At 35.6% G+C, this 20,541-nt stretch overlaps 2 protein-coding genes across 3 annotated transcripts in view; one reads left to right on the forward strand and one right to left on the reverse strand.

Moving 5' to 3' along the window:
* Positions 1–17,630, reverse strand: part of LOC132851040 (spectrin beta chain, non-erythrocytic 4-like) — an 87,296-nt gene extending 69,666 nt beyond the window's left edge. Inside the window, exons 1-8 of the mRNA XM_060877611.1 lie at positions 17,344–17,630; positions 8,173–8,340; positions 7,445–7,596; positions 6,210–6,383; positions 2,411–2,502; positions 1,444–1,524; positions 917–1,032; positions 690–802 (exon numbers count right to left, since the gene is read on the reverse strand). Coding sequence (XP_060733594.1) covers positions 690–802; positions 917–1,032; positions 1,444–1,524; positions 2,411–2,502; positions 6,210–6,383; positions 7,445–7,596; positions 8,173–8,317 — 873 coding nt within the window. The 5' untranslated portion in view covers positions 8,318–8,340; positions 17,344–17,630. The remainder of the gene's footprint in view (positions 1–689; positions 803–916; positions 1,033–1,443; positions 1,525–2,410; positions 2,503–6,209; positions 6,384–7,444; positions 7,597–8,172; positions 8,341–17,343) is intronic.
* The window catches only part of LOC132851049 (latent-transforming growth factor beta-binding protein 4), a 424,131-nt gene that overhangs the window by 163,494 nt on the left and 240,096 nt on the right, over positions 1–20,541 (forward strand). The window lies entirely within an intron of this gene.

Raw genomic sequence — 20,541 nt, forward strand, 5'->3', positions numbered from 1 at the left:
AGTGACCTACTGTAAAACATACCAGTAAATCCACAAAGGACTGCCTGAAAAGTAAAAAATGGAGAATTCTGGAATGGCCAAGTCAAAGCCCAGATCCTATGTGGTGATATGAAACAGACTGTGCATGAAAGAAACTCCTCAAACATCACACAGCTGAATGAATTCTGCGTTGAAGAGTGGGGGACACTTTCTTCCAGTTGATGTCAGAAATTGGAAGATGGCTACAAAAAAGTCTCATTGAGGTTATTTCAGCAAATGGGGGAAACACTAGCTATTAGCAAGAGTGTGTCCTTAAATTTCCTCAGATCAAATATAATTTTGTTGATTTCTTTTTTAATAAGTAATAACAAAGTGATTTTTGTTGTTTACATGCAATTACATCACTTTCATCTACAGGTACAGTACAAATTAAAACAAGATCAGAAATTGACTCTGTGACATTTCTTAATAAAGAACTGAATATTTAATGGGGTGTCCTAATTTTACACATGAGTGTATATAACATTTATAATATAAATTAAAACTGATATTTTCATTAAAAAAGAATATTTTTGTGAGCTGTGCTATTTATAACATATCTACAATTGCTTGAATAAATTTTGCTCAGGTATAAAGTTGAATTTGTGAAATAAAAGTTTTAAAAGTGTCATGAAAAATCATTAAAAATACCCTGGATATTATCATCTCACCTTTCCGATTCTTTTTCCTTCTACTATAAGAGCTTTCATTTTGGAGAAGTAGTGGTAGTAGGACACAACGTATGTTATAATAGACTTCTCATCCGGATTCTCTGTGTTCACATCTGAGAGGTAAAATGTGTCAATTGTTAAAAAATAAAATAAGAATGCAAAATCTTGCTTTAATAAAATGTAAGGACAATATAGTGGGGTACATTATGTAGAATATTAAACTTTACCCTCTGGATCAAGAAGTTTGGTGAGTCCGAGACTCTGCTCAGCGATATTGAAGGCTTGCTGAAGATTATGTGTAGCATTCGACCTGGTCAGCTTGTGAAATTCGATCAAATCAGGCCTGAAAAGAATCATATTCATCTTAAAATTGTGATTTTGAGAAAAAGAAAAGCATTTTGTGTGCATGTACTAAACATAAAATATGATATATATTTTTGAAAATAAGATATACTAAAAATATGGATATAAAATGTTTGTCATAATTTATCACAGTTCCAGTATTAACATTCCAATACAGCATTTATTCAATAATATGTTTTTATACAGAATTAGAGAATTAATTGATCGCTTTTTCCCAAACAGAGCACATGCATTGCAACTTCATATTGGTATTGGGAGAAAAATACACACTGTTGTCCTTTTTCTCAGTGTCCAAAAATACATCCTACATAGGTGGACCCCTCTCAATTTCAATATTGGGATAATTCATATATTTTGATTTATAATAACAGTGTGCCTGAGTTTTCCTGACCTGTGACGATGAATAAGGGCATTAAAAGCCAATCCATCTCTCCAGCATGTGGTGAAGTTGTGAATGTTTACTTCAGGATACCTGAAGACAAAAATACAAAAATGCATTTGGTTACATACAAGCCTAGTTGATTGTATTATAAATTATTGAATACTAGACTTCATATTTTCCCTCTGTTTTCTGGGAAACTGTCTGTAAAAGAAAAGAAAACCCAAAGAAAACCTTATCTATAGCTTTGTGTTCTAGTGATGCTGATCAATATCACACCTTCCACTAATTACAACAGTGTTGTTAGCAAAATGACACTACACTATTTACACTACATACGACTTCTTAATGTTTTATGCAGCATAGTATTCTGTATCTAGGTTATAATTAGAAAAACAGCCTACGTATGTTGTCCTTATACATACAGTTTATACATATGTACATTACAATTAAACTCTTTTTTTTTGTATATTGTTTTTGCATATGGTTAGGCGTAGCATAGCTTATGCCCCAAGCTTCTGTCCCTAAGTTGTTGTATTTCTTAATAGTTTGATTCATCCTCTGTCTTGTAGGGTTTTCCCTTCATATTCAACACAATTAGAACTTATAGAGTAAGACTATCGTCACTCTTACAGGTTCATTGTGTAAGAGTTACATTTTTGATGTTGTTCCTTGCAAACATGTCTCATCATCTCTGCTTGATTTATCATTTTAATAACAGGTCAATACTGTAGTTTTTTTGTTTCAGTATTTTCCTAAATAAATGAAATTTGAATTATTCAAAACCCTCATGACATTCTATAAAAGAATATGGGTGAATATGGCAGTGGGGCTAAATGAAACACTCTGTGTGCAAGCGAAACTTAGTGACCTTTTTTAATTTATTCGTTAAAACATTCAATCAGAACACCAGACATAAGAGAACTTACAAGTTATATAACTTATACATGGACTTGCCCATGAGGAAAATGAGTCTCACCCTGCTGTTTTCATCTGGCACCACAATAACAGCGCATCTTTGGCCGAGCGTGTCTCCCTGTTGTCCTCGGTCTCAATTTTAATCACTTGGATCTGGCAAAGAAAATAATCACAATGACTTTGGGTCGTAAAAGTAGATAAATCTCACAAATGTTGTTCCAGAGATAAATTTCGGGCTCTTATTACCACCATGGCAGTTTAATGTCATACTATAATTTAGTCTTTCTAAAGTTGTAAAAGTTACAACTTTAAGGTAATCACTGTACCTGCAAGGTGAGTAAGGAAGCTAATGATGTTCTTTTTTTTCCCTCCTGCTATTCTTTTTTGATGACCTTTCCTTGAAGTCCCATGATAACAATACACTTTACAACAAGTGCCAAACAACCAGATTCAGACAGAAGTCAAACAAACACAAAATGCATCACCAGATTGTACTTTCTATATATTTCACAAAACCTACAGCATCTACGACTGTTAATTATATTTATTCAATACAGTTGTGCTACTAAAAAACATGAGCATACAGTATCAACCATCACACAACAAAACTACTGTTTTATTCAAATTTTAAAAAGTCTAAATGTGAGTGAACCTATATACCAATCACCAAAAACTGAACATAAATAAAGAAGCTTGAATCTTGACACCTACAGTAATGTATAATCCCAAATGTTGGTACCTCTGAAGTGCTTCTTTTCTGCCTTTTTTCTCTTTCTCTTCCCTCTGTGTCCCTTCATCTCGTTTTCCATCCTTACTTGTCTCTCTTTGTATCTCTGTCTGTCTTTCTTAGTGTTTCCCTCTCTATGCTGCAGTGTTTAAGCTTGACCTGCTGACTGAGCAGAGAAAACTGAACCAGCACTCAGAAGGGGAGGGAGCAGTGAAGGGAAGGGAAAGGTTATTCTACCTTAAATGAATTAAAGGGACAGAGTGAAAGGGAAGCAAAAGAAGAAAGAGACAATATAAATTGAGTAAAATGAGTGAGATAAATAAAAACATGAAAGAAAGCACTTCTGAAAGGTCTGGATAAGGGAATTGCCAAATGCTATAAATGTAAATGTTAATGGAAAGAAATGGAAAGACAAAAGTGGAAAAATAAACAGCATGAAATAAACTGAAGTAAAAAACAGGAAAAGGAAAAAGAAAATGATTCTAACTCTGAAAAAAAAAGGATTTTCTCTTATGCAAAATTCTAGACTACAACTTTGATCCTCTGTCCATAACCTCATCACATCTCCTATGGCTGGTGGGATTTGAACTCTCAACCTTTTGATCCAAACTCGGACATCTTAAACACTGAGTTACCACTCCCCTGTCATCTGGTTATTAATGAAACTCAACAAAATACTCTACCTACTTTAAATATCCCACGGTCTTACTTTACATAGTCTCACTACAGCAGTGATGATTAATTGAAAAATTTGTTATCTGCTTGTATTCATGAATGTTTTATCTATCTGCTTCTTGTTTAATGATTTAGTTTTGCATAGCTTTTGTTATTCACCTGACCACATGCACGTCTGCGTCACATTTCTGAGTTTTGCCTAGTCATTTTGTTTGTCTGTTACAAAACTTTGCATTGTGATTACAGTTCAACTGCTGTAACAGATTAGAACAACTGACCTAATGGTTTTGGTTGATTTTAAATTATTTCTATCTGGACAGATGCACACTTACATAATATTTACATTTACGGTATTTGGCAGACGCCCTTATCCAGTGCGATGTACAAAAGTGCTTTGAAGTCTCTATTGATGAATAAATTAACACTGATTCACTAAGTTACAGACTTAAGATATCATCAACTCAAAACTCTGTTTAGAATTTTTTTTTAAATATACACATAAAGCATACGGGAAAATATGTGCTAGTTTGAATGTTTCAGGAAGAGGTAGGTCTTCACCACACTTTAGCCTTTACACAAGAAACACATAAAAACACACACACACGCATGCACAGAGCAATGGATCACACAGACTCTGCAGGCAACAGAATGGCATCCAGAGATCAAATGACTCCTGCAGTGATAAAAAAGGACACATCCACCATACACTCTTGAAGCTAGATCAAACACAAACACCGACTTATGAGACTACAACATACTGCATTGAATAAATTAAGCCACATTTCAAAACTGACAGAAACACAACACACCTTACAAAAGCTGTTAGTACCACATTCTAGAAATCATGTTTTGGAAACTATCCTAAAATGTACAGTACTGTGCAAATGTTATTAGCCATAAAAAATTCAGATAAAGATGTCTTCAAAACAATTAAACATAAAAACTCAATATGAAGAGCAGTTAAACAGAACTCGGTTACACATGCAGTTTTATAAGAAAATTTAGTTTGAAGAAATGTTTTTTAAGCATCATGGAGAACTTGAAAGATCCATCGTGGCTGTCAAAATTACTTCTCTTGCCGTAGCTAAACCCAGATGGCCTCCAATATTATTATTGTTATCATTATTATTATTTTGTCTATTACATAAGAGTACTTTCTTCAATGACACCCAACATTTCATGTTTATGGAGAATTACTCTTTTCTACTGACACAGTAATTCAATAAACATAAAATCATTTTCTAAGACAGAAATTAGGTCTAAGATTCTAATAAAAGATTAGGGTGAATACGACTTTAGGCAGTGTACACAATGCCTGATTGTGTATAGTGCTACCTGATGTTAGCTTGCTGACATAAACAGCTATTTTGCATTTTATACTTTATGTACAGTTTTGTCTTTTATCTGCTAGAAAATACAATACATCTGCCACCTTATTTTACTGTTTTACATCTTCTTTATGTCTCAGAGTGAACACAGTTATTTATACTCAAATATTGTCTGGAAATAACTACACACATTTCACATTATATAAAAATTAAAATCTTTATATACACTTTGCTAGTATTTGGTGTAATTGGGTTTAATTGCTTAATTTGAATCAACACTTGTCCACAAATTTTCAGTGGGATTCAGGTCAGGGCATTTTCATAGCTACTCCAGTACTTTTACTTTGTTGTATTTAAGTTATTTTGATACAACTTTGAAGGTATGCTTAGGATCATTGTCCTGTTGAAAGACCCAGTCCTAAAGCAAGTTTTATTTTTCTGATTGATGTATTGACATCTTTCCTTATTATTTCTAAGTAATCTTTTTAGAACTAGGTCTTTGTCCTGGGGATCACCTTCAAATTGGTCAGGGTGATATAAATCTCTCTTAATTGTGGTTGTATGTACTTTGGTACCTGTTGCTTCCAACTCTTTCACTAGTTGAGTTTCATGTGAACCTTTTGGAGACAATTTGTTCATCTCTGGAAGTTAATTTGTGGCACAAATGCTGAATGATTGGCACCAAATTGTTGGTAAAGATACTTATGGTATCTTCAGGAAGAAGGAACCTGCCAAAGGTTTTCCTAACTCTTAATTATGCCATTTGACCATTCGGAAGATCAATTTATGTAATCTTCCAGACTTTTTCTTAAAAGAGTCAACTTGGTATATGTTGACTCACTGGAAATTTGTTTAAAATTGATTGTTTAATTAAAAATACTTTTGATAAGAACAAAGTAAATGCCCTAAATGACTTGGCAAAGGCATATGGCAACATAAAAAGTGTGGAAAACTGACTGAAAATCTTTAGCCTAGGCCTGTGTAAACGACTGACCTAAATTGTGTATGATTTTAGATACAGTTAGAGTACATGAATCAGTTCCATATCTTAACATCTGTATTTGGTACTGTATGGGGTAATAAAAAAATTTTTCAATTTATAATGCAAGACCTCTGCTGATGTTCTCTACCTGGAAGCGAAGGATAATGGTCCAAATGAGGCCGAGTGTAAGGCGATGGTTGCCATCAACAATATCATGAGATCCAACATTCTCTAGATGAACTCTCTGTTCTTTAAGGAACTGCAGGGCTTTGTCCACATTCTCTAGACAGTGTATTCGCATTCTGCCTCTTGTAGGTCGGGGCTGATAGAAAAATGGGTGAGTGAATAGAAACATATTTAGATAGATAAAGACATTCATTTACAGTATTGTGCAGAAGTCTTACAAAGAAATGTTAAAAAGCAAGGCCTTTTAAAATAATGGCATTTTAATATTTCTACATAAAAATTACAGTAAAAGCAATTAACAGTGATAAAAAGTCAAAACAAAGTCAATATTTGGTTTGTCAATCCTTCACTTAAAGAAAACAGTACTCTTAGGTACAGTTTGTGTAATTTTATAAAGAAATTAGCTCGTAAGTTTTTGTGAACATCTTGAATAATCGGCCACAGTTATACTAGAAACACTGACTATTGCATCTTTTGCAATGAAATCCCTAGCAGCTTTCATTTTTATGTATTTTTTTATTGTCTAAAAAGTGATCTGTTATGTAATATGTTGCTTTCCAACACACAAATGTTTGAGAAAGTAACATTCACTGTTTAGATAGTAAAATATTTGTATATAACTGGACTAATTAAGTACCAGGTTTATAATGTGTCAGGATCTAGCCCGGACTTTCTCCATGTGCCGTTTCTTTACGTTTTGTGTTCACGTGTCTGCCCCGCCCTTGTCTATTCCTTCCTGCCTAAGCACCCCAGTCCCTTATGTGTCTAATTGTCTTCAGTATTTAGCCGAATCCTCGTCTTTTGTTTTGTCTGTGCTTGGTTTTGTTTATTTTATTTAATAAACCGTGTTTGTTTTTTTTTTTGTTTTTTTTTTTACTATCCTGCATTTGGGTCTGTTTTTTCTGACTCAATTTACTGAGAAATCTAAATGGTGAGTTTAAGCAAATTGATTAAATAAGCATGTTTTAATATATTTGATCCACTGCACTCAGAAGAGAATATACTGTAAGTTGTAGTTTGTTGGTTGAATCCAAAATTCCATTTAAACCTAACTAAACATCTTCTTTGCAATATTAAATTCTAAATATCAATGCAGGTTAATTTGGTCATTCTGACCTTGTATATAAGAGAGGGTTAAAATGTAAAACAGTAGAAATGTAATGCATCTTGGAGAATTAAGTGACTTAATAAACTAACCAGTAGTTCTCCTGAAAGCACTTCCAGGAGCCTGGTGAGCATGTAACCATCTCTCAGATCATTATACAGGTCAGAGATACGGCAGGAGACACGAGCCAGGTGAGAGTTCACCCACTTAGTGAAGGTTTTCTTCTGTACCGCATCCCTTTCATCTATAAAAGAAACAGACAGTGTAACATGACACGATAAAATTAAAGGGTAATATATCCATAAAACCATTTTAATACCACATGTACATACTGCATGTAAAATCTTGATCTAATAACTGTTGTCCTGTTAATCTATGAATCTTTTTCATTAAAAAAACTAATAAAAATAAATAAAAAAGCCCCTAAAGCAATTATGTACAATTAGGACATACAAATTGTACTGGGGAAAACATACATAGCTGGTTTATCTAGCTAATTACCACCAGTCAAAAGAGCCATCATAGCCCTCACCAGGCTACTGATGAAAAGCTAGGTTATTTATCTAGTCATGTTATGTTAGCAAACCACTTATTTCAATTCATTTAAAGTTGTTATATTAGATATCATAAGTTAATTAGTTATCTATTTATGTTAGCTGCTACAAAAGCTATCAAAAAAAAGCTTGTTTAAAGAATAGATAAAATAAAAATAGATTGAAGGGGCAAGTGAATGAATACTATAAGCACCACATTCTATATGTTAATGATAACAGAGCCGATAAAACTGCATTTAATAAAAACATATAATTTTTCTTCCCACCTGCTAGTGCTTTAATGCGTGAGCATTCAAACAGTTTAGCACTAGTCGTTTCGCTTTCCCAGAATCCTGTGCTGCTAGGCCGGTTGTTGTTGTTTAATTGTCTCTGGGCTTCGGCATTGTCCAGATCTGTAGCAGCATTAGCCATTGTGCCTGTTTCCCAAAAAAAACCTGCATAAAATGATTCACACACAAGAAAGACCAGAACTAAGACATCATATCTCAAAACACCATTCGGTAGCAATATTTCATGTGGAAGGAAACTGGGGCAATATATTTAGCTATATATGCTGTACAACATTGAGAGGGTTTAACATTAAAATAAAACAAACGTACTGTATATTCCACTTTTTACACTCTTCTACTTTACTAAACTAAATTTTTTATAGTTATGCTACAACTGGGTAACATTTTCTTCATTCATTTATGAAATATATATGTGAGAACAATGCCTAAATCGATTTATTTCTTAGTATGCACTACTATTTACTTTGTTTTTCGTAAAATTAGGTCAGAGCTAGCTTTTATCTTAAATATTGATAACCTGTTTCATTTAGTCTAATGAATTTTCACAGTAATCAAAATAAGCTGTGTGTGTGTGTGTGTGTGTGTTCATTGTTATGAGAGATTAGAGCACAGTCCCCTCCCCCAAGTCTGAAATACCCCAATTCCCATCCCCCAGTAATCATGACACACACACACACACACACACACACACACACACACACACACACATACATTTTGCTTTGTCCCTCTTCAGACCCTTTCAAAATCTGACCTAGGTTGTAACAGTAGGTTACATTTGGAAATACTTCAGTTTCAATATGTCAAAACATCAACTGCATCAGTACAACTACTACTACAATAATAATAATAATAATAATAATAACAATAATAATAATAACAATAATAATAATAATAATAATAATAATAATAATAATAATAATAATAATAATAATAATAATAATGATAATAATAATGTGGTTCCGCTATAAATTCCAGCAATGTGTAAACTTATAAATTTAAATGAAAAAAAACCTCCTGAATTTAAATGTATTCTGAGAAGTCATGTTTAATACATTGTTTAAGTGAAATGAAGTGAAGTGACATACGGCTAAGTATGGTGACCCATACTCAGAATTTGTTCTCTGCATTTAACCCATCCAAAGTGCACACACACAGCAGTGAACACACACACACACCGTGAACACACACCCGGAGCAGTGGGCAGCCATTTATGCTGCGGCGCCCGGGGAGCAGTTGGGGGTTCGTTGCCTTGCTCAAGGGCACCTCAGTCGTGGCCAGCCCGAGACTCGAACCCACAACCTTAGGATTAGGAGTCAGACTCTCTAACCATTAGGCCACGACTTCCCATAAAGTCGATTTACCATAAAGGCTGCTATCATACAGCCAGTATTTGCTATTATCTTAACAAGGAAAAGTTGAATATTGTTTACATCTGAGCATGTACTGTAACTACATGTACATACCAGGGGTGATATGTAGCACCTGGAAAATATATGCCAACAATTTTATAGGGAACAAGACTCACTTAGAACTACTCTTAAAAGTGCGTAGAGATTATAAAGATAACAAATGCATCCACACAGCTCGGAGGGATGATACTGAACTGAGCAATATTTTTTTCTAGAGATACATGTTACAGTAGGGGCTAGGCGTCCGCCCAGTCTACGGACTGGGTGCCCAGTGCCCAATGGGTTAACATCTTAAGTATAGGAGCTCATCATCAATAGGAAATATACAACTTGACTAAAGCCCCATTAGCACGTCCTCAGTGATCGGATCAAAGCTGGACTGCTGAGGCACACATTTATTCACACCTGGCAAAATTAATACGTTTCCATTGGCCACTTGTGATTGCATTTTGTACATCATTTCCACTGGAGAAAAGCTGTCATGCACACTCATTATATCACTCCTCTGCTGCATTTATTTATAGACTGAACTATCCCATCGTAAATGAATCGTATTTCATTATGAACAATTCTAAACATTTTATTTGTGATCGTGTAAAAAAAATTAAATTATTACACGAGTGCTGATATGACAAAAGCTCTGAAAAGTAGCTGCTTTCAGATCTGTTGTTATAGCATCTTCTTTGTCTATTAGCCAAGCAGCAGAGAGCTGTACAGTTTAGCATGACTTCCAAACAGCCCTACAACGATTATATATTCCTGGCAACGAGACAGTCAATTAGTTGGCCCCCTACACTGCTGTTTGTGGTGAATCAAGAAGAATTCCCATTGACACTACAAATGTGATGTTGCCGTATGTGTCCCAGACCACCTTCAAATGTGGTTTGAATGAATGTATCACAGTACATCTGATCACCCAGGGGGTGAATGGGGTCTAAGAAACAAGTGACTCCCATCTATTTTAAATGAAAACATTCTGCTGACTTAACCCTTCAAGGAAGCAAGGTAAATATTCTGATTTACCTGGTAATATTTTCTTGGGCAGAAACCTTGATTCAGCCTCAAGGTGATTTCAGGCAAGGTGAGCTTATGCCCAGAGTATATCATTTCCAATAACCTTTAGCTCAAGTGATTGTTAGGAGACAATTGCAAAGATACCCAATTTACTCATAAGAAGCACGGTTCAACAATCAAGGGTACATGGTTGATGCCGTCTTTTTGTCCCACTTCAGGTTCTTGCATTAATAACTAATTCCTAGATTCACATATTATAGTCCACAGTTGGCAATTCAGTCCTATAGGTAAGACATACAACATAAAACAGGCAATTTATCTTTAGTTGCCATGGTTTTCTAGGTATTGCCAAGATGGCATAATATGGCAATCACAATATGGCAGTCATTTATTTGCTAGGCTTAAAGTATTTGATGTATGCAAAGAAAACAGCAAAACAAACCACACTGTAACTGCTCTAGTTTATAAAATCAAACATGAAGGTCAAAGCACCACATTACGTTTTGCAGAATGGCTCCAGAATTAATAAAATACAGATAAAGTTTGACCCTGGAGGAAAAAAGAAGTGCCCCACCTTCCCTCACTCCCATTTGCTGTATCCACGTCATGGTTTGTGCTGGCATTGTGATTTTACAGACTCCTACCCAGAACCTCTTTGGAAACAGTCCCAAAGAACGACCCCTCCACGTAATAACTTGGCTGCTGGGCTAATTTCCACTTCAGGCAGGTTGGATTGTGCAAACCATACCTGATGATGTAAGCTTGCATTGGGATGTAGGATGCTGTGGGTAATATTGCACCATCCAAGCCTTCAACAGCCTCACCCATCTCCAGTGAGGCAATCACTCCTTCATTTGTGCCTATCATAGTTACATCCAAGCTGGCACAACCAGAATCCTCCTCAGACAAGTCACAGTTTAGTAAGAACCTTTCACATGCAGCTCATCTAATATAAGGATGAGAAGAATGACTGATGACTCAACTATAGGAAGAACTCTGTTGAGAAATGAACGCCTCAGAATTACACAGTCTCAGCTCCTAGATCATTGATTTCTGTGGAGCCATGCATTCTTCCAAGTAACTCATTCATCCATCTAGAGATGGTATCAAACTCAAAGCCCATGGGTCAAATGCGGACTGGTGTCTTATTCATCCAGCTCATGGGAATTTCCAAAAGATAATATTGAAATTGCCTGTAGTATAGTACTGCTTATTATTTTTGTACTATCTATAATTCAGACAAGGCCCATGGCAAAGCTACCTCACACTTTCCACATTGTGAGTACATGAAGATATTTCACAGAGCAAAGAAAACTGGTTAAAAAAAGAATACCATCTGATGCAAAAGTTTAAAATGCACATGTTAAATAGGAATTAAAAAATTCATCTGGATTTTGCCTTTAGTTTATTGTGATTCAGTTATTAATGTCAGACTGACTGGTGATCCTTACAACAGTGACTAGTGAATGTATCAGTTTATTGGACCAGTCTATGCAACAGTTGATTAAAAAAATTGAAATGTTAATTTGTATAGCATTTATTTATAGCCCTTCAAAGAATCCTGGAAGTGCTGATGTGGCCCATTCAGATTTTAAGCTTGACAGCACTGACCTAGAGAGCAACTACTTTCTGAGCTTCTTGCTTTTCTTGTCAGTCATCAGAAGAATTGAGCATTTATGGACAGCAAGCTTTTAACACTTATTGGGACAGATTTAGCTTGAGCCAGGATCCAAGTTTGTTATCCAAGCACACGGTGCAGCAATATCCAAGTCATACACAGCTTCTTTGAGGTGGTTAATAACAAGGCAATGAGCACATAGCTTGTACCCACCTTTGCATTTACTAGATACTGACAAAATGAACACAAATCCTGTAGCATGACTACCCACTCATACAACATATCATATATCGGGCGAAATCGCATACGGGTAAATCCATTCTATCCTAAAGAACACTACAGAGATGACTACTATTCTATAAATCATGCTTGTAAAATAAGAAGAAAATCACACTCACCGAAGTAGGAATACCTATAAATCTGATCACATTCACAATCAACCTAGCAGACTGCACCATACAATATTCTTGATCCCGCATAGATGAGAAGAAGAATGAGATTGATTACTGTATGACAATGGTATTTATACTGTACTTTGTTGGAAAATACTGACAGGCATGCAAACATGCACAAGTGGAATTAGATATTACAAAGTCTCTATTACAAATAAAGCAGAGAAAGGCCCCTTTCTGAATTTTTGTTTTTATTAATATTGTCAGTTTAGTTAAACAGATTAGTTTCTGTAGTAAAGCTATCAATTTTATTAAAAGGCCATAAATTTAATAATATTTATTGGTCATAGGCTGAAACAAATCTGATGGACCAGTGTGAAGCTGGAACAGAGAAAATTGTTGGCTGCACTGACTACACAATATTATGGTCGTTTATGATTTGATGGTGGCAACAGTCATAGACACTGAGAACAATGCACACAATGTGATATGATATGTAGAATTACCATCAGTGTATATGAGAGATTCAGAGCAAACAAGCCCTTTTTTGAATAGTTTGCCTATACTGAATCACAGCAGGTAAAACCCTTAGGCCATGTTGAAATAAAAGGTTTAAAAAAGTCAATTTTGAAATATTATATCTCTTCCAGGCTGATCTACTCAGCAATCCACGTTGCAGATTCATGAAAATAATACAGTGATGAAGACACCCTCCCTAAAACTGAAGTATTCATATAAAGAACATACATCATCAGAGTCTTGAAATTAGTATTTATAAATGTCTTTAATACTCAACTAAAATATGTTTCCTTGTTAAAATATCATATAATACAGCAAAGAAGCGATCCACTGTGCTGTGTTTTTACCAATTACTTTAGCCAAATTCAACTTCTGGAGGGCCAAATCCCTAAAGACACTCGAGCATTCCCTCTTCTGACACAAGATTTCGTTACAAATGTCTTGAATCTGGATTCCTATTTGAGGTACAAACGTGCTGTTATCCTCCACGACTGGAACTTACTCCACTGGTTTAACAGCTACATAGATGGATTAAAAAAATTGTCATTTCCCACAGAAAGATTCTACATAAACAAACAAATAAATAAATAAATAAGGGGATATTAAATAGATTACAAAGTAATACAATAAACTGTAATAATCCAGTTTGTGATGGTAAAAATATTCATTCATTCATTCATTCATTCATCTTCTACCGCTTATCGAACTACCTCGGGTCACGGGGAGCCTATGCCTATCTCAGGCGTCATTGGGCATCAAGGCAGGATACACCCTGGACGGAGTGCCAACCCATCGCAGGGCACACACACACTCTCATTCACTCACGCAATCACACACAAGGGACAATTTTCCAGAGATGCCAATCAACCTACCATGCATGTCTTTGGACCGGGGGAGGAAACCGGAGTACCCGGAGGAAACCCCCAAGGCACGGGGAGAACATGCAAACTCCACACACACAAGGTGGAGGCGGGAAACGAACCCCGACCCTGGAGGTGTGAGGCGAGCGTGCTAACCACTAAGCCACCGTGCCCCCTGGTAAAAATAATGAATGAAATTCATCTTTATGATATAGAGATTTGGTGTATTATACTAATAGCTTCAGGCCCTCACACTTATGGAACCAACACACTGTTTTTCACACACACACACACGCACACACGCACGCACGCACGCACGCATGCACGCACACACACGCACGCACACACACATGCACAAATAGCTGAGGAGCCAGACTAATCAAAACTCAATATTAAAATGGATGATGACAACATCTTTCTCACCCCACTACACTACTGACAGTTTTCACACTTACACACTTAAAAAAAAACACAGTGAAAGTGTAGAAACCACAAATGTCATGTATAATGCATGGAAAATTTTTCAGCAATTTTCTTGTGTGTAAATGATACTCAGATCTTTCTCCAAATATTGCTTCCAGAAATCACTACTTCTACTTCTTACTACTATTAGATTCATTATTTGCTGTTTCTTAGCAGGTGACAATCATTTATATATTACAATATACAGCAATAATTAACTACGTTCACCATCTTATACTCTTAGTATTATTTTCTCGTGCACATTGTACTGTTTTAGCCCAGCTAATCAGTACTTCTATAAGAAAGCATGTCATATTTAATCCACAAATTTATAAAATACTGAAAAAACACGAAAGCTGTCACTTCCTCAGGTCAGGCAGCTGAGGAAACACTTTTGGCTCTCTGTCTCTTTCTATCATTTTTAATAAAACCTCAAGCCAAAAATGAAATCTAGCTTCCTTAAGACAGTTGATTATCCCAGGCATGTTTGGTGATGATTCTGTCAGGTTGCTTTAAACATTGTAGTCAGTGTACCTAAGTATAAGTAAGAGAAATTTCCAGGCACCAGGTTATACACACTGCATCATTAAATATTTCATTCATTTGCAATAAACATGCAAAACGACAAAAAAATTTTCTTTCTTAAGGTATTTTGTTTCCTTTGTCTCAACTAGTTTCATATTGTTTAATCATTTTTTGCCATCGGTGAATCCTCCTAATACTGATACAGGATGTGTCTCAAAATGGAATTACTGTCAACTCATCTGTTCAATTTTTATTTTCTGTCTTCATAATGCCTAATATAATGATGGTGTCTAGTGTTTAATGCACTATTTGTTCATGTCACTGTGTTGTCATTTAATTAACCCTTCTGTAACATACCATGTCTTTGATTATACAGTGTGCTTTTTGTATTTTGGTGTGTTACTGGTTGAGTTAAATGCTGTTAAATGTAGTTAAACAAGCCATGTTCATTTTCTGAAATCTGTTGTTCTTGTACTGAAGATACATTTCAGCAAGCAGCAGAATCTTATGACCATCAGTTAAGGATTGTAAAAGCTGCATATCTACCATCACTCACTCGCCTGAAAATGCTGTGTTAAGCTTTTCATTCAAATCACACAGACTTGCTTATGTGGTTTTGCACACACTGCTGTCTATAAAATTGGACCAAAGTAGTAATTGTGGCCATCTTATGCTTTAAATCACTTTCAGCACGTACAGCTTATTACTGGTGCATACTGTACAAGTATGATGCAATAATTGTAGTATTTAGTATTGATTAGTACATTCTTAAAATATGTGCTTGTTTAACAGTTTTATGACCCATGGTGTACAAACTGGGTTATTGACCCAAACTGTATGAGGTAAGAGAGTGATCATTTGAGTAAATACATGTAGTTAATGCAGTAATGCTAAACTGGCACCTATTGGGACTCCTTAAAGGTTAACTACATTAGTCTTGTAGTTATGTGCAAAACCAAATCCACTAAGGAAATTTTGGATGTCTTGTCTCATTGAATAAATTGTGAAAATTCATTTAGGGCATTTGGCAGATGCCCTTATCCAGAGTTATTTACTTTAAGGGCCTTTCTCAGGGGCCCAGCAGTAGCAGCTTGGTGGACAGGGGATTCAAACTCAAAACCTTCCGGTTGGCAGACTAACACATGAACCACTAAGCTACCACATCCCCTCAGGTTTGAATAAGGTGCTATATAAATGATCATTTATCATGCTATTATCATGCTATTATTATACAGGATCTTGTGTACAACAGCCTGCAGGAATATGTGTAATATCAACCTACAGTACTGTAACTTAAAAGATTATAAAAATCCACTTCTGATCTGAACTGATGCTTTAGAATAAGTAGATTGCTGCTTTAGCATGCATATTTGCAGGTGTGCCCCTGTGCACTTGAAATGTGTTTTAATCGATATTGAAACACTGCAGTTTTTGTGTACAGTGTGTGTGAGAGTGAGTGTCTTGCCCAGCATACATGTCGACCCCGATTTTTTACTCAGCATTAAAATGACACAAGTGATTTTCCCTTCAGGTCTCTCCCCCTTGACCGTTCTCGTGATTTGTTCTTCTTCTTCTTCTTCTTCTTATTATTATTATTATTGTTGTTGTTGTTGTTGTTGTTGTTAAACATCCTCTAAGGTTGCCAAATTCAGTAATGCTACACTTCACAATGATAAGTTTTACTGCAATAGACACACCCAATGCCGTTCAGGTTTGAACAGAAATCACATAACTATAAAGTGTGTTAGCATTTAGCACCCAGCTCTATTGATGTAGCTGTATTTTGGGGTTTACACAGCACATGAATGAATATGAATGACTACTCAGTCACTGTCTCCAGATTGGTGAATTCTAATGTGTCTCAAACATAGGCCAAATAGAGCCCCAGATGTTCTAATTTATTTGAGATGTACAACACAACATACAGCTATCATATGTGTAATCTGGACCGTAGACCTGTATAGAACCATCCAAAAAGATGCAGCTTGACAATCATTTTGTCCTTTTTTAATACAGCCTACATCCTTCAAGCATTTAGGGATTTTTTATGGAAACATGCTATATTTAGCATATCAATGATCAGATTTAGAATCTGATCTTTTTAGCATATAAATCAGATTCACTCAATAGGCCAGTATGACATATTGAATGATGCGGTGTATTCCTGTAACACAGATCAACATTAGCATCCTGGGAGAGACATGGACAGCAGAAGCGGCCCAGGCATGACTGCAGCAGCCTCAATGTAACAACGACCTATAGATGGATGAGCAGGCATATATACACATATATACACACACACACACACACACATACACACACAAGCAGCCAAGCACACAGGGTCCTACCTGCAGCCCCAGCACTGAGGATGACCGTCTTGCGCTCTTAGAAACCCTGATGCGGTCAGTGATGCTGGAACGGAGCCGCTGCGCTCCGCATCGTTGCAGTGCAAGAAAGAAAAAGGACCACCGGCGAGAGTAGGATGCACCGACCGTGCGCGAGAGGAGCGGGGTGAAGAGGTGCGGTAACATAAAACGCGCGTGTATGAGTGTGTGTGCGTGTGTGTGTATGTGTGTGTGCGCGCGCGCGCGCGAGGTCAAACTGCACAGTCGGATAGCAGCCGGTGTAGTCGGATTTCCAGTTATCCCGCACTGTAATGCTGTATCGAATAGTAGCTACCGACTCCCCGCTTCACAATCCCGCCTCCCTACTGCGCGCTATGCCGGCGCGCGTGTGCACGCACGCTCACACGCGACATCACTCCCGGTCTCTTGTGTTGCACGAGCGCGGATCGCATCCTAATGTTTTAAACAGTTTATAGTATGGTCTGGCATACTTAATGCTTTCTAAGCTTAATTTTAAAATTATTATTAATTAAGCCATGCAAAACACTGCAGTAGAGGGCTTCTAAAACTGCTAATGAACCCTGGAGAGAGAGAGAGAGAGAGAGAGAGAGAGAGAGAGAGAGAGAGAGAGAGACAACGAGAGAAGGGGGAGCGAGAGAGAGAGAGAGGAAGAGAGAGAGACAGAGAGTTGGATGGATGTTGTTAATTCAGTCTGTAGGAATAGGCATCTGTGCAAGCAAACTTTACATTGTAACTAATTACCTTCGTTTAAAGGTGGCAAAAATAAACTATGATCCCTTATATAACTATATAAATAGCCCTTATATAACTATATAGCCCTTATACAACTATATATGTAGCATTTATATAACTATATATAGCCCTTATATAACTATATACAGCCCTTATATGACTATATATAGCCCTTGTATAACTATATAAATAGCCCTTAATTAATTATATATAGCCCTTATATAACTATATATAGTCCTTATATGACTATATATAGCTCTTATATAACTCTATATTACAATGTTTTGTCTGTCTGTTCATGTATTTGAATGTCTGTTCATTCAGTGGAAATCAACAGTAATTTATTTTATCATACTGTATATTAGATTTACAAAATGCTTAATTTAATATTTCTAACGAAACAGACCACATAGTTTAGCTTCTGTTCAGACACACATTACCTAAACACATTACCTACATTACCTACAACATTACCTACACATTACCTATATTACCTACAACATTACCTACACACATTACCTACACATTACCTATATTACCTACAACATTACCAACACACATTACCTACACACATTACCTACATTACCTACACACATTACCTACACACATTACCTACACACATTACCTACATTACCTACACACATTACCTACATTACCAACACACATTACCTACACACATTACCTACATTACCTACATTACCTACACACATTACCTACACACATTACCCACATTACCTACATTACCTACACACATTACACACATTACCTACATTACCTACACACATTATCTACACACATTCCTGTGCTATACAATCATTTTAAAGAATTTTATAAGAAAAAAAAGATATAAAACCACTGAAATACTGATAAAAACACTGAAATGTTTCTTGATAAGAAATATAATGTCATTCTTTAATTATAGTAGGTGTTAGGTGTGCGCTGGGGAACAGTTATGATCTATTCACGTAAGAAAAGATCTACATTTATACAGCCTCTTATGGATTGTTGTCGCCATTATTTTTGATCCTTTTTTCACTCACCGTAGGTTACGTCACAAGAGTACCGGAAATGAGTTCTTTATTCATATACTATGCGTTTTTACATTCTTAAAACTACACATCCCAGTAACACCCAGTAATTTGGCCTGCGTAGGACTCACGTGTGAACGGTGCCACCTTCTGGATGGGGGAGACTTCCATAATAAAAACTTCCATATACTGTATATATATATATATATATATATACACAGCTGTGAGCTCCCCAATCCATTTCTATTTCTATTTCCAAGCCATTTTATCATAAAAAACAACAAAACAAGCAAACAAACAAACAAAACATCTGTACGACTTACTGCACTATTAACCTTTCCTTTTAATACTGTTAGTGTTTGTAGTGACATCATTTTCATTAGTTTAGTCAGTATACCTCAGCCATGTCAGACAGGTTTGAATTATTTTCAATAATTATTGCACTTACTTAAATATATTATTGTTTCTATAGTAAATACATGCACAAGCATTTGTAATAGCTATTATTTGTGTTCTAATAAATAAAGGGGAAAAAAAGGATGTTTAATGTTTTTTAACATGATTAAAAAATTCAAAGTAACTTTAAATGGATAAAAAATATTCTCTAAATATTAGGCGTTGGTATAAGGTGAACAAAACACTTCAGGACATGTATGTATAATTTATTATTTAAATGATTTTATGTATTATTTTATTATTACAGCATATCACGTATATATATACGTATATATATATATACGTATATATATATATATACGTATATATATATATATATATATATATATATATATATATATATATATATATATACGTATATATATATATACGTATATATATATATATATATATATATATATATATGTCAATATGCTTTCGGTATAAGAATAAAAGAAATTTTAAGATATTGATACTGGACTGATGTTTGAGCTGAAATGATTGCAGATAAGACTTTCCCCAGTCGAGGGACCTTATTTGTTACTTTTTTCCTGTTTTGATTTTGCTTTTGGATTACTGTAAATACTCTTTGATTTGGTCCACTTCACTATTTGCAAATGTACATTTTATCATTTTTCGCACCACCAGATTTGGGTAATTTTCACATCAAACATCAGAACGGGGATAAAGTGATCTTGGTTGTTTTGACTGTGCCACACTTTAGTCCAGTTAATACCAATTAATTATCTCTTGAATGTCACAGCCTCTATGTGTATTGTGGCTGTTTACAAGCATTCTGTTGGATACCTTAAGCATGATAATACACCATGCCACGAATCAAAAGTCACTTCAGACAAATTTCTTTAGTAGCCTTCCCAGTCACCAGATCTAAATTCAGTAGAAAAACCTTGGGGATGTGGTAGAATGGAGGATTCACAAAAAGAAAGTGCACCTGGGAAATCTGCAAGAATTGTCAACATGGAGC

This window comes from Tachysurus vachellii, chromosome 9, assembly GCF_030014155.1.
Source record: "Tachysurus vachellii isolate PV-2020 chromosome 9, HZAU_Pvac_v1, whole genome shotgun sequence".
NCBI lineage: Eukaryota > Metazoa > Chordata > Actinopteri > Siluriformes > Bagridae > Tachysurus > Tachysurus vachellii.